Source organism: Plectropomus leopardus, chromosome 14 (genome assembly GCF_026936395.1).
Source record: "Plectropomus leopardus strain MGB_pleo_1.0 chromosome 14, ASM2693639v1, whole genome shotgun sequence".
Lineage (NCBI taxonomy): Eukaryota > Metazoa > Chordata > Actinopteri > Perciformes > Serranidae > Plectropomus > Plectropomus leopardus.
Window position 1 is genome coordinate 34809286 of NC_142189.1, and position 15645 is coordinate 34824930.

The window sequence follows — 15645 nt, forward strand, 5'->3', positions numbered from 1 at the left end:
TTTACTTATATAGCACATTCGAAAACCACAGATGTTGAACCAAAGTGCTTTCTAGTTGAGGCAGATGGGTTAGAATCTGCCTCGACACAAATTTACGTGGTCAAACCTATACAGCAAAACAGAATGGATTACAATAAAACAACCAAACAACAAAATCATACCACATAATTATCCACACCTCATGGTGAAATGCAAAGAAGCTACAAAAAGTGTTTAAATAACCATCTATGCATCTATCCATCCACCCATCCATTCATTTTCATCTGCTTATCTGGGGCAGGGTCACAGGAGCAGCAGACTGAACAAAGTACTCCAGATATCCCTCTCCCGAGCAATACTTTGCAGCTCCTCCTGGGGACCTGAGGCATTCACACGCCAGGTGGGAAATATTATCCCTAAATTTTGTAAAGATTTGATCATCTGGGGCGAAGTTACAACACTTTTTGATGTCATGTTGAAACACTGAAATTGTCCACCCGACTACGGTAACGCCTTTCAACGAAAGCTCACAATATTCATTTTCAAGCATCATCAACATCTTAAGGACTTTTTGAAACTATTTTGAGATCAATCGAGTCAACCTGCTTGGAGCTGGACATCTTAGTGTAAAACTTTGTCTTTCCTGTGCCAATAGGTGGCGCTCTCATTATCGCTTAAAATTGTCACATAGATGTGTTCATTGTTGGACTCCTATCAAACATGTGAAGTTTGGGGCAGATTGGACCATTCATATCAGAGTTACATACCACTTTCTGTTCACTTCCTGGTTCATAGCAGAACATGCAAATTAGATGCCTCATACAGATCACACGGTGTGATGAAAACTCAAATTTGATAACTTTTGGTGTTAAAAATCTTATGAAGGTAGCCATAAAATTTGAAGTCAATCTGATGAGAGCTCTAGGACAAGTTCTAAAAATCACGACCCTTGAAAATGGCTAAAAATACACCAAAATTAAAACTTCAAATAAAAATTGGCAACTTCCTGTTGGTTTTACGGTATGGCCCCAAGAGACTTTTTTGTAGGTCTTGGGGTGTTACACAGGCCTCCAAAGTTTCTCAGCTCAACATTGCTGCAACATTGAAAATCTGTAGGGGGTGCCTCTAATACATTTCCTCCCACCCACGCATGAGATAAAATATCACATTTTTCACCAGACCTGACAAGTCTGCAAAGTTTCATGAGTTTTGGAATATGATAAAGCCCTCAAAAAGGCAGTTCATTTGAAATAATAATAATAATTAAAGCTGTAAGCAGCGATGAACGGGCCATCGCACCCCTACACAAGTTGAGGCTACTGGCAGGACTCTGAGTGACGCAATCATCCATTTCAGTGAATGACTGAAAAAGTATGCAGAGAGTTTGGACCCTTGAGTGAGATATTTCACACAGTGAATTACTTCCTTTGGACACACAAAATCTACGCCATCTTGGTCTACATCATTTGTAGACCAAAACATGTAGATTTCATGAAAATCAAAAAATTGTTGCGGTACGAGGTATACTTCCCGTTGCCAGTAGGTGGCCCAGTGAGTATCATAGTTAAAAATCTTGTTGATGTGATAAGGGCTGCAGCCTGACCACAACTGTGAAATCTGGGGCCAATTGGTCGATGCAAAGTGAAGTTACAACATGTTCCTTTTTGGTGGCCACTACTGGGTCTCCATGGCAACAGCGTTCATTGAAAACCTATACTTGAGAGGGAGGCATCATTAAGGTCTTAAAGGTTTTGTCACCAGTTTTGAAGTCAATCGTATACAATCTGTAGGAGCAGTCCATCAAAGAAGAAAGCATGTAATTTCCATGACATTTCATGTTGCCAGTAGGGGGCGCTATAAATAATGGTAACAGTTGTAATGTAGATGTGTTCAGGACAAGACAGTCATCAAACATGTGAAGTTTGGTGAAGATTGGACCATGTCCCTCAGAGTTATAAACTACTTCCTGGTTAATGGTGAGACATGGAAATGTTTGGCCCAGTAACAACCACACGATGTGACGAAAACTCACAAATGTAAAAACTTTTGATGTCCCAGGCCTTCTGAGAGGATTTTTAATTTTGAAGTCAATCGGAGGAAATCTGCGGGAGAAGATCGAAAAATTGCAAGCCCTGAAAATGGCCAAAAATATGCCAAAATTGCATATTCAATTCAAAATGGCTGACTTCCTGTTAGATTTAGGGTATGGGTCCAAGAGGCTTTTTTGTAGGTCTTGGGCTGTTACACATGCCTCCCGGGGCTCCAGGGGCTGCTTCATTGAAATCTGTATGGGGCGCTACAAAGCCATTTTGGCACATCAGTGCAAAAAAAATTCTCATCAAATATCACAATTTAGGATTTCTGATGTGTGCGCTAAGTTTGGTGAGTTTTGGTGCATGCCTTGCCTCTCAAAAAGTGCTTCCATTTTTATGGCGAATAATGCGTAACTTTGGCAAAAGCATTTGATGAAAACTAAAAAGTGTAATTTCTGTGCATCATGAAGGTCTTTACAGTATTCTAATTGGATATGAGGTCAATTAAGTTAACCTGCTACAGGGGAAAAATCAAAGAGTAAAAAAAGTAATTTCATGCTACCAGTAGGTGGCGCTATGACTAAGATTCAAAATTGCACTGTAAATGTCTTCAGGCCTGGACTCTTATCAGATCTGTGAAATTTTGTAAAGATCTGACCATCTAGGGCGAAGTTACAACAGTTTTTGATGTCATGTTGAAACATCAAAATTGTCCACCCCACTCCGGTAACGCCTTCCAACGAAAACTCTCAATATTCATTTTCAAGCATCACCAATGTCATAAAGATTTTTTGAGACCATTTTGAGATCAATCGAGTCAACCTGCTAGGATCTGGACATGTTACTGTACAACTTTGCCTTTCTTGTTCCAATAGGTGGCGCTCTTGTTATCACTTAAAATTGGGATATAGATGTGTTCAGGGAGGGACTCCAATCAAACATGTGAAGTTTGGGTCATATTGGACCCTTTACAGCAGAGTTACACACCACCCCCTTTTTACTTCCTGGTTCATGGCAGAACATGCAAATTAGATGCCTCATACAGATCACACGGTGTGATGAAAACTCATGATTTGAATAACTTTTGCTGCCAAAGGTCTTATGAAGGTAGCCATAACATTTAAAGTCAATCTGATGAACGCTCCTGGACAAGTTGTCAAGATTATGACCCCTGAAAATGGCTAAAAATACAGTTCAGATCAAAATGGCCAACTTCCTGTTGTTTTTTTGTAGGTACTGGGGTGTTGCACAGGCCTCCAAAGATTCACAGCTCTAGGTAAAACATGCTGTGGGGTCTGTTTTGTTGAAAATCAGTAGGAGGTGCAACTGATACATTTCCTCCTACCCACGCACGAGACCATTAAAATATCAAATTTTTCACCAGACCTGAAAAGTCTGCAAAGTTTCATGACTTTCTGAATATGTTAAAGCCCTCAAAAAGGCAATTAGTTTGAGAGAAAAATAATAATAACAATGAGAATTCCTTCAGTTTCAAGAGGGTCCACGCACCGTTCGGTGCTCGGGGCCCTAATTGAAGCTGCAAGCAGCGTGGAACGGGCCCTCGCACCCCAATGCAAGTCAAGGCTACTGGCAGGACTCTGAGTGACGCAATCATCCATTTCAGTGAAAGTCTGAAAAAGTATACAGAGAATTTGAACCCTTGAGTGAGATATTTCACATGTGAATTACTTCCTTTGGACACAATAAAATCTTCGCCATCTTGGTCTACATCATTTGTAGACCAAAACATGTAGATTCCATGCACCGTTCGGTGTTCAGGCCCTAATAATAATAATTCCAAGGATTTCAAGATGGTCCTCGCACCCGTTTGGTGCTCGGGCCCTAATAAAAAATTCCTTCTGTTTAAAGAGGGTTCTCGCACCATATGGTGCTCGGGCCCTAATTAAAGGTTTTAGTTTCTTAAGGGAACATAAAAAGGAGGAAGATGTTGTGTATCAGCTGCCTGAGTCTGTCCCTTTCAAGATAATGTCACAACCCTGTTCGTCACCTGCATAAGACCTTGTTAAACTAAATACATGCTTAGTTACAATTCCTCCCTGGTCTCATGTGTCTTCATTAGCTGTATTACCAAATTGTAGAATGAGTAAACAACAGAGAGGGCAATGAGTGGAGGGAGGTCTTGAGTACACTGTTAAAGTTACAACTAGGATTACGGTGCAGAAAGTAGTTGACATGCTTTGCTTTGCAATTGGATGATAATTTTTGGTGATGACATTGAAAGATGTGGTTTATGAAATGGTAGGTTTATATCTGGAGGAAGAAAAAAGTAGTGCCCCCAAAAAAGAATTCCTGTCTTGTGCTTTGGCAGCCCAGCCTTAACCAGAGATACATAGATACCCCAATGTTATCTTAAATCAATAACAAAGAACAAGAACAAAAGTGAGACAAGCTTATCTCCAGATCTCTAATCATTATATATATATTTATATATATGTTGGCTTTGACCCACTAAATTCACATCCACAGACTGGATGTTGCAGTTCCCCTACCCTTTAAACAGTTAGAGATCTAAGTGGATTTGGTGCACTACATGTTTGTAGTCTCTTCATAGCTCAGAAAAAGCATATGGAAACTGCCCACTCCCTTAATCTCACACTGCTTATTTCTAGATTGATTAATAGTGTACCTGTTGGGAAGTGTTCGTTGATCGACCAGTTATCCACCTGCAGCGTAGCATTGCCACCATTTCTGGTGAAGCGAACGACATGATACTTCCCATCATTCACTGCGGTACTGCTCTCCTGCACACTGATATCCACTGTGCCAATATTGAATGTCACACCAATTTTGCCTTGTTGCTGAAATGAGAAAACACAATTTTTCATTTGTATCAGTCAGACTGACCCCTGAACTTGTCAGCCAAACACACTCTTTTTTTTGTATTCACTTGCCCTGGTTGAGGAAATAGCAGTGAGTTATGTTTCTATTTGAGAACTTTGATCACTAGATGGAAACAAAATGTCATCAAAAGCACTAAAACTATGTTTGTTGAACACCTGCTCGGTTGCTGAGCTGGACTATGATGTAACTAAGGTGTATTGATTTTTTTAATGAATTCATGTTTGGCGAGTCACCAATTGTAATTTATTTGTTTATTTATTTATTTATTCACTAAAGGTTTATGTAGATGTAGATGTTTAAGTTTACTTTTTTTAAAAAATGTAATATAATGTCTCATGATGTTTATATGCACAGTAATGTACCATGTAACTAGCTGCTGAATGTTGTCCGGATGTCTGATACAATTCAATAAAAAAATTTTTTTAAAAATCACTAGTGCATTCTTCAGAATTCGACATTCTTGAAGTAAAACTTATTCATATATACTACAATTTATTTGAACAAACTTCACTTTCATCTGTGAGCTGTGCTGGCATTCCATTACTATTTTTTTTGTTTGTTTGTTTTTTCAAAGTTTGTCAAATCATTTAACTCCAGCAGTAAGAAAAGGACGCATCTGGATGTCACAAATTGAAGCTGCAGTGACAAAGGTTTAACAAGTACAGAACACAAAGAGTTTTGTAAATGCTCAGGCTTTCCAATCCATTAAGAGCAGGCATTTTCTGGCTGCTGTGTTTGGTTGTGCTGTTTAACTGTTTTGCTGCTTGGCTGCAGGCAGAGCACGAGACTGCGGGTACAAACAGCTACCAATTCCCTTATAATTGCATCTACATTTCCCCAAACTGGAAGATGCGTGAAAGATGCAAGAAAAAGAGGATCTTCATCATCAACTTCTAAGCAGAGAAGAAGTCTTCTCTTACAAATGTATTGACACTTTTTCATTGGTTTCACACATTTCTCACCCCCCTTTTTTTCAAAACAGATACAGTTTTGTCTTGATTGCTAAAACACAATAAGTGAAAGTGGGATTAACTTGATTTTCATCATCACCTTCTCAGCACAGCAGAATCTTTTCTTGCAAATGTGTTGACAGTTTTCCATTGGTTTCACACATTTTTCACACCTTTTTTCAAAACAGTGAACACTGATCTCATTGAAAGACGCAGAACTCTGTTGGAATAACTGTATTAAACAAAAGGAAACACCTGTTGACAGCTGATAGAAAAGACTTGCATAACTGTAAATCTCCAAAGAATCTGTGTAAAACTTCTTTGCACAATACTTTGATCAGTGATCAATCCTGATCACGATTATTAAAGATGCCATTTCTGTGTTTCTAGTTGCAAGCATGGATCAAAGAGTTCAATATGCACAGTGAAGCATTGTTTTTTTTATTTCTAGTAAAATCATCTTTGGAGAAAAGAATACAGTTGTGATGTGATATGCTGCCTTTTTGACACTTGTTGACAGCTGATAGAAATAGCATAATTTTAAATCTCCAATGCAACCCTGTGAAACTTCTTTGCACAATCCCTTAAACAGCAGTCCACATCCATCTAAGATGCCATTTCTGTGTTTCTAGTTGCATGAATGAATCAAAGAGGTCAAAGGCACAGACAAATTAATAATGAACAAAATGCTAAAAGTTTAACTTTTTTCTTTTTTTCTTAGAAAATGTCATTTTTTCTACTGTATTTCAACAACCCATCTTTAGTCAAATCATCTTTGGGTACAATTCGTATTGTGAAATGCCTTTGGTATAGTATTTGGGCACATACTATAACTATGTAAAGTATCAAGAAATGGTGCAGGCATATAGCACAAACCAGTGCCGTACTGCTTTATACTGATAGCTGTATTTTGTATTTTGTATTGATGGAAACATATGTGTCAATTTGGACAGAGACTTTCAACTTAGGTCTGTGTGTGAACTGTTTTCAAAATGTAATTTCTGAATGGATGAATGTGTTCAAGCAAGAAAAAGGAAAACTGCATTAGCCCAAACTTTTTAAGGAAAGTCGACTTTTATTCAATTTTATTAGGGATTTTCATTCTCACAAGTAACTGACTGGAAATGTTGACATACAATTAAAATAGGATTTTGGGCTGAAAAACAACATACTCTATGCCTCTTCCCAGCTGTAATATTATTCATAAAAGTTAAAGTAGCAAATAATTAAGATACAAATCTTGTGGGTCTTTTTTGTAATTGTTAGAATTGTCAGAAATACTGCATCAAGAGATTTCCAAAAAGGGGGTTGGTCAATTTGTTAAAAGACTTCCATAAAGTCTGGTCTCAACAGTTATTGCTCATGAACCCATCTCTGGCTCCTCAACAATTTCCAGGTCAGGTGAGAAGCAAATAAGGGATAAGGCATTTACCAATAAGTCTCTGTCCGCTGGTAAGCAGGTGCAGATCGCAAAGTTGCAGTAGGAAAACTTGTTATTTAGAATGCTGAATTTGGTAAGGATAAAATAAGAGCAAAATAAACCTATTAATATGAAACCATTGTCTACAATAGTGTATGTAACGTCTGCAACTCAGGCCTGCAAAATCAAATTACGATAGAAAATGTGAATGTGAATGAAGTGTAGTGGACTGCCTTGGCGTGGTCATTACATTTGTCCCTCTGAGGAACTCCAGAGCTCAATGTCCCCTGGGCAAGTGGGGGACACGTCAAGAGACACTGTTTTACGAACCCAAAACATCCAACAGAGGGTTGTTAATTAACTTAACTTATACTCTCCCTGGGGATGTCTGCAAACACGCTCTGGCTTCTTAAGCCACGGGAAAGTGTTAGTATCTGACACCCTCCCTCCTGACATATGGTGGAAGGTAAGCACTCCGAAGGTCCCATCAGCATACCACAGGATGTAAGGCATCTGAACGACCTCCTGATCACCCAAGCAATACCAAACAACCATCGTATTGCCTCCCCTGCTGAGATGACCAACTGGTCGAACATTGGGTAAAGTCATTATATAACCCTGTGTTGTGATAAACATCTGACAGAATGACTTGGACCAAGGTTGTAAGTTAAAATTTCCCTTCTTCCCTAGTCTTTGTGACTGGGGGTGAGGTTGTCTCCATGCTTCAGTAAACAGATAGGAGCACCTCCCATTCTTTTCATCTCATGTAATTTGAATGAGTTAGGTAAAGTACGTTTTATTCCCCTTTTGTTATAATGGAGCTATTCTGCCATCTAGTGGTCTTGGTTATTAGTAAGCTCATAACCAACTTTGTAATTATATCGTATTTTGAATTCATTGTATAATGTTAAAAGTAATCCTATATCTAAGTAATCACAAGTTTCTTAGGATCCATGGTACAATGTTATGTTATGTGTGGTCACATATTTCACAAAATTGAGCAAAGGATCTTCAGAATCATGTGTTACGTTATAAATTACTTTTAGGTCTCCTAACATGCATTTGAAGTTACTGTGATGAGACTATAGTGATGAGGAGATACGTGAATTTATACACCACGGGTTAGATCGCGTAATTCGTCATAAAGTTCAGAGACATAAATGTCTCCTAAATTACATTAGGTCTTTTAGAAACTTATACCAGATGCGCGATCGCTCGGTGCAAAAGTTCGCTAACTCCGCCTTCCATCCGCACCCCCAAATCGAAAGATAAAAACTGAGTGACTCTCTCTAAAGTCAGCTCAGAGCTCTCTCTCTCTCTCTCTAAGCTCACTCTTCTCAAGGCTTCTCCTCTTCTCTCTTCTGAAGTTTTTCTTCGCTCCTTTTTACCGCGGTGCGTCTCGTGCATCCGCGCTCGCAACTTTTCTTTTCTTCAATTTTATAAGCGGAGCCGCAACAGCTCACCAGAGCTTTGCTGAACTTTAACTTTTGAAGCCATTTTCTTTTAAATCTTTTTTGACGCTTTTCTTTATACCAGTTTTTGGTCAGTAAAGACACTTTTGGTAATTCGTTTTTAAGTGAAATCAAATCAATAATTTAAAGTGACTCCCTCAGACCAGTGGGATTACTTTGAGTATTTCTGCGAGTTTTAATTGAGAAGGACACTCCGCGATTCGCCATCAACTCTGCCACCGATCTAGAAGCAACACCTGCTGCCCAAACTATCAGCATCCGTTGCCTGCCCTTAAGGACTTTGTTTAAAGACTTTAACCGGTTCGCTGAGGCGAACACCGAGGCCAGTTAAAGACCGCCGCACACCGACTCCACCTGCCCGGCCGCCGCCGCCTTTCAGCGGGTCACCTCGTCTGGAACACGCGCCGCAGCTCTCCCCTGGACTGACGCGAGTGACGCGAGGACCTGGACCTCCCCGGAGAAGTCTAATCAAGTCGACAAAAGTAGGCAGAATAACATTTTCTAGTGATCAGAGTTGATGTCGTATAGCGAAGCTTTAATGCCAAATTTCTAAATTCTACGTCACCGTTCAGTGCGCATCCACGCTTTAGACGGTCACGTATTTCCTCCACTATCATCCATAATTAATTATTTACATCACCTGAACATACATCACGTAGGTTCCCTTTTATGTATTCTCTGTCTTTTTATATGTCATATTATTTCATCTATTTACTCTTCATTTTATTAGTCTAAATAAATTATCCTCATTTATCGCCAAGTCGTTGTCTGTGGATATTATTTCATGAGAGAAACAAGATCAATGTATACAGAATAAACGGTACAGACTATGAGACTGATTAAAGTAATGACATGTCTTAACACTGTCACAATTTAAGATTTAATTTTCTCCTGAATGGAGAATGGTGCCCCTTTTACTTTAACGAGTGCAAAATCCAAATTTTAACGTAGTTATTAATAACCGCTACAGAAGCATCCTGGGGTACAAAGTAGAGGCAAAACGTACATCTTAAGATTTAACATTTTGTTAAACTGTTGTGCCAGGTGCTTCTCTTCTTCTTCCTACTCTGCTGCGCTTCAGTACGGAGCCCGGGAGGTGCCATAGAAAGAAAAACAAAACAAAAAACCCCCCAAAAAACTGAGGCCCCGTTTCACTAAATCCAGTGTATGAGATGCTATTGCGTGGCCTCAAGATACATTTCGTTAGCTCATTTTGATTAATTTGTCAACTTGTTTTGGTTAATTAATTCACTTGCTTTGGTCCAGTCATTTCCGCATGTTGATGAAGTCATTCCCTCAATGTTGGTTCATTTGTGCACTCAAGATAAGTGAAACAAGATATAACATTACAGAGAGCCAGCACAACAGACCAGCCTTTCTCCTTGAAGCCTAAAATCCATGGCACCTCCCCGGCTCACTACTACACACTGGCTGCTTCACATAGCATCGAGTCGACTACACCCATTGTGCACAGCAAAGGTACAGTAGTTAGAAACCAATACTTAGAACATACATTACCAAGCCTACATGAGATGAGCAGAGTGTGTGTGAGAACTTACTATGTGCAGCATTAGATAGTCCCCCAGACCAGGAGCACTGTCAATTCTGACCAGGATGCCATCTTTCAGGGAGGTGCTGAAGCCAACGGTCAGCCTGTCTGTCCTGGTGCTCGGCCTTTCATTGGCTGGCCATTTGAATGTAATGAGGCCTCCTCCCTTGCCAAAGATGTACGTTGTCCCAGCTGGAGAAAACAAGAGGAGAAAATATGAATAATGAGCTGAACTAATATCATCTGAACTTTAAAAATTCACATTAAAGCCCAGGAATACACTGGATATTAGCAGGCTAATGCAAGCAAAGGTGATGGTGTCATGGTTGTAAGGAGCTGTAACAGCTAAGTAAGATATTATAAAATATTAAACAGCAGGTATCACTGATCTACAGAGATAAATATTATTGTAATAATACTAATAACTTTAAAAGTACAGTCAGAAGATTGCAGATCTTTACCAGGGGGCCAAGCGGCTGCCCAGGCTGATTGTGGCAATTCTTGCAATTCCAGCAGATGCAGGGCAGCACTTTTCAGAAGCATCCCAGAAACGATTACAGAAATGTGCATGCTGTCTATCTTTGAAGATGTTGTGGTATGTTTCAAAGAGCAGACAAAGTGCCAGTTTCATGAAAAAGAACTTGATGAGTAACTTGAAGTTAGCAACATCAGTGTCTTACAGAGGAGCCTGCTATGAAATAATCTGCATGCCCCAAACCAGTCGAGTTTAATTTGTTCTTAAAATATCATCCAAACCAGAACTCAAAAAATATAGTTGTAAAGAAAACTGTTCCAATGCTCCAGTGCACCAAATGTTCATTGCTGACAGAGAGAAAACACACATGCTGTGTATTGTTTATTATGTTTAGCTTTTGCCACCCAAGAGAACCCTTCACAATTGGAATGAATGACTGGAGACACATTCATCAATGAACTGAGAAACATGAGAAAAGTGCACTTCATTGTGAATGATCAGAGACATATCTATTGTGGACTTGCAAAGAGGAAATCAAGTGCCTGTTGAATGAAAATCAAATGGCTGTCGTGAGAGAAAAGATACCTCAGAGGCAACAGTTGATGGAGTGGGTTATTGACATAATAAAAGTCAAGCGTGGACTAAGTTAGCGAGGAGGAGGGAAGACAGAAGCTGTATATAGTCTGAAAGAGACTGCAATAGACCATGGCACATTTTTGGAGCTTTTCTTTTACACAGCAAATTTGATACATGTTTGCAAAAGCATGTTAACGCACTGATCAAAGCAAAAAGAAAAAGAAGCAGCTCACGTTACATGAGTAAAGCTCACTCAAGGGTAGAGGGTCCAATGACACTCTCATCTCAAAAAAAGCAGTCAACGCAGTCATAAAGACTATTGGACATCCTCTACAAGAAAACAATACTAATGAGGTCAAGGTCAAGCAAGCTGTACTGTTTTCATTCAGATAGACACTATGCAAGACATTTCATGCAAAGACCAGTGCTCAGTAATAATCAGATGAATGATGGATGCCATTCATGAGAGACTGCTTGCAGTAGTAAATTGCCAGTCATCCTCTGGTCAGTATTTTGCAGCAGGTACTCAGCACAATGAAACTTGACATCACTAAATGTGCAGTTAACTCCAAAGACGGGGCACCATGCAAGGGGAATACAGAGGAATTTCAATTCTCTTGTCAGCTCCAGGGCAGGAGTATGTCTACTGCTATGACAATGTTATAAATATGGTGCTGGCCAATGCCACAGGTGTTGTCATTGAAAGTGAATCGCTCTTCTTGGTTTTAAATGACATTGCTGTATTCCTGAAAGAGTCCTATGAGAGAATGGTTGTTTGTGAAGAAGTGACACAGGACACATATCACAGGCGCCTGTCACTCATTGGAGAGAAGCGTTGGCAGGCGAAAGATGCAGCACTGGGCAATCTGTTTGGATCTTTTGGTGTCCCAGAAAAAGAGTCTCTACATTGACCTTGTGATGACACTTACAACCATCACTAAAAAAAGCTAACATGAAACCATCTTAGGGTATGAAGGCAAAGGCATATTAATAGACACTGCTCAAATATGAAACCATTCTGACAGCTCAAACCTTCCTGCACATCTTTGAACTGATATCTCCCCTGTCTAAATATCTCCAGACAACTGGAATGAATATGGTGACAGCCCGTCGTCTTGTTACTGGCACACAAGGATCCTCAGAAAATACGCCAGGGATTTTAAAGGGGTCAGCAGACAACTTTGTTGCCTGGGCAAACAACAAACTGCAAGATGAGGACTGTGGAGTGGGGGTTGAGGTTCAACCTGCACTGCCTTGTCAAAGATCAAGGAAGAAGAAGAGGATGCCTGGTGAATTTGGAGAAGAAGAGAGCTTAGCTGATGCAACTACTGAAAACAAAATTAAGATTCACAATGCCATTCTGAATACAGTCATTGAGAGAATTAGCAGATGGTTTGAAAATAACAAAAAACTGTACTCAGATTTTTGTCGTCTTGACTATCACACTTTTGCTAAAATACAAAGTGAAGGCGTTCATGCATTGCAACTTGAACAACTAAGTAAACAGCTTCTCATATATGACAGCAGAGCCACTACTGAGGCCTTGCAAGGGGATTTGCAAAGCCTGGTTTCCCGCTGGGACAGATTGAAGTCGTCCGTTTTGGATGAATATGTGGTAAGAACCAGCACAGAGGACACGGATGTTGGAAATGGGCCGGGACAAGGTGAGGGAGAGAGGGATCTGGTAAATAAGTCTTGCTCCTCATGCAAAAACTGCCCAGTATGATGTTACTTGGTCCTCCATCCGTACAGTTTATGGACTGATACCTTCCACCCTATTGGACTGGGATACAAATTCCTCCTGACCCTCTCTGTTACACAAGTTGCATGTGAACATGGCTTTTCAACTTCATTAAGAGCAGATTAAGAAGTGCACATCACTAGAGCATCTTGAAGCATTCATGCTCATGGCAACAGAAAAATATATTCTTATGGCTTTGGACACTGATGAAATATTTGACAGGATGGCAGAGAAGAGCACACTGAAGAGATGTCCTCTCACTGTCTATGGTAGGACATACTACTCTATTGTATGGTCACATATATGGACACATTGGATGTCAAATCAAATCACATAAAGAATCACATCTGACTTTTTGCATATTGTGTCATTGCAGAACCTGCTGATACATAGATTGGTGTAAATGTCAATGCAGATGCCTGAATTTCACCTGTGAACAAAGATGTGGGTTTGCTGGCGGGACAGTATGATCCTAAAGTTGCAGCCACATATAAGCCAAAATTAGTTTTTGTCATAAATGTTTAAACTTTCAAGTGGTTGTGCAGTCTGTGTTTTTTTAGTCACAAACTGATGCTAGCTGTGACTCTAGCATAAAATGCTATGTATTCAAAAAATGGTTTACTTTTTACTAGCTTTACTTTCACTTTCATTAGCATTCTAAGCACTCACAGTGGCACAAAAGATGTGTTTAGTGAGTGTGATATTTTCTACTTTCTGTGGTTTATATATATATATATATATATATATATATATATATATATATATATATATATATATATATATCATCATGATATAGAATCTGAATGGTGAGATCAGTACTCACGGTCATTGCACTGTGTGCCAGTGTAGGAGGTCATGGAGCAGTCACAGGTGTAGTTCTCCCACTGCTGGATGCAAATACCCATGTTGGCACAGGAGTCCTCCTGACAGGTGGTGCTAGGACCTGTGGAATGCCAGACACCCACCCACCCAAACACGCACACATGCACACACGCACACACGCACACGCGCGCGCACACACACACACACACACACACACTGGAGACTTAGCCATAATCAGTACATGACTAAAGGGGAGACTAGTTCAGTTCAGAACTCTGATAGAACGTGATACACCTTCACTCACCGCCTCTTGACTGACTCTGGAAAATGCTTCATTATAAAATGTTGTTTTTCATCCACAGAAATATATATATAGGTTATGTAACATTATGTAAAAAAATACTACCACCTGCTCATGAACGTGTATGTTGCCATGGCGCAGGGAAGCCACTAGGTGGCAGCGTCAATACAGTAAACAGAAGCTCGTGGGTCTCCGTCAGCACGGACTTTGCACAGCACTCCTGGGCATATTTCTCTCCAAGGTGCACTCACTGTGCAACAAATCTGACAAACTTTAGCGGCTGATGAGAAGAAACAGAGACTTTTCTGAATCCTGTGTTTTGTGCTTCACAGAAACCTGGCTGTGTGACCTGATACCGGACCCTGCGCTGCAGCTGGCAGGATTCCAACTCTTCAGAGCGGGTCGAAACGCACAACTTTCCGGCAAGACAAAGGGTGGAGGAATCTGTTTCTATGTCAACAGTGGCTGGTGTACTGATGTGACGATGATACAAAAGCATTGTTCTTCTGGTTTGGAAACTTTTTTCATTCACTGCAAACCATTTTATTCTCCACGTGAGCTCGCTTCATTCATTCTGGTCAGTGTTTACATTCCACCGCAGGCCAACATGCACAAGGCACAGCGCACACTCGCTGACCAGATACAGAGTGTGGAGCGGACATACCTGGACTCCTTAGTTATTGTCCTTGGGTACTTTAACAAAGGGAATCTAAGTCACAGACTTCCAAAATATAGTGAGTTTATTAAATGTCCGACCAGAGAGGGGAATATTTTGGATCAGTACTACACCACTGTCAGCAACGCATATCATGCCGTCCCCCTCACTGCACTGGGCCACTCTGACCAGGCTATCATTCATTTGATTCCCGCATACAGGCAGAAATTAAAGCTCTGCAAACCTGTTGTGAGGACATCAAAACAGTGGACCAGTGCAGCTGCGGAGGATTTACAGGCGTGCTTGGACTGTACTGACTGGGATACTTTCAAGACTGCCACAAACAGTCTGGATGAGTATACAGAGGCGGTGATGTCATACATCAGCTTTTGCCAGGACTTGTGTGTAACATCACGCACTAGGGTGAGTTACAACAGTGACGAGCCCTGGTTCACAGCCAAACTCAGGCGGTTAAGGCAGACAAAGGAGGAGGCATTTAAGAGTGGGGAAAAAGAGGGCTACAAAAAAGCTAAATACACCTTCAGCAGGGCGGTGAATGAAGCCAAGCGTCTCTACTCTGAGAAACTGTAAAAAAAAAGTTCACAGGTAGAGATGCTGGCTCAGTCTGGAAGGGCCTCAGACAGCTCACCGGCTACAAGTCCAAAACCCCCCACTCTATGAATAATTTACGCCTCGCCAACGACCTGAACGAGTTTTAATGTCGCTCTGAAAGACAAAGGGACAGTCCTGGAACCATACCCCATGATGACTCCACCCCACAGCTCACCACCCCCACTGCCCCAATCACAG

General features: G+C 40.5%; 1 protein-coding gene across 1 annotated transcript in view; it reads right to left on the reverse strand.

Moving 5' to 3' along the window:
• Positions 1-15645, reverse strand: part of LOC121953201 (neurexin-3a) — a 169730-nt gene that overhangs the window by 37721 nt on the left and 116364 nt on the right. The window contains exons 14-16 of the mRNA XM_088087962.1: positions 13881-14000; positions 10276-10457; positions 4660-4831 (exon numbers count right to left, since the gene is read on the reverse strand). Of these exons, the coding sequence (XP_087944088.1) occupies positions 4660-4831; positions 10276-10457; positions 13881-14000 (474 nt within the window). The remainder of the gene's footprint in view (positions 1-4659; positions 4832-10275; positions 10458-13880; positions 14001-15645) is intronic.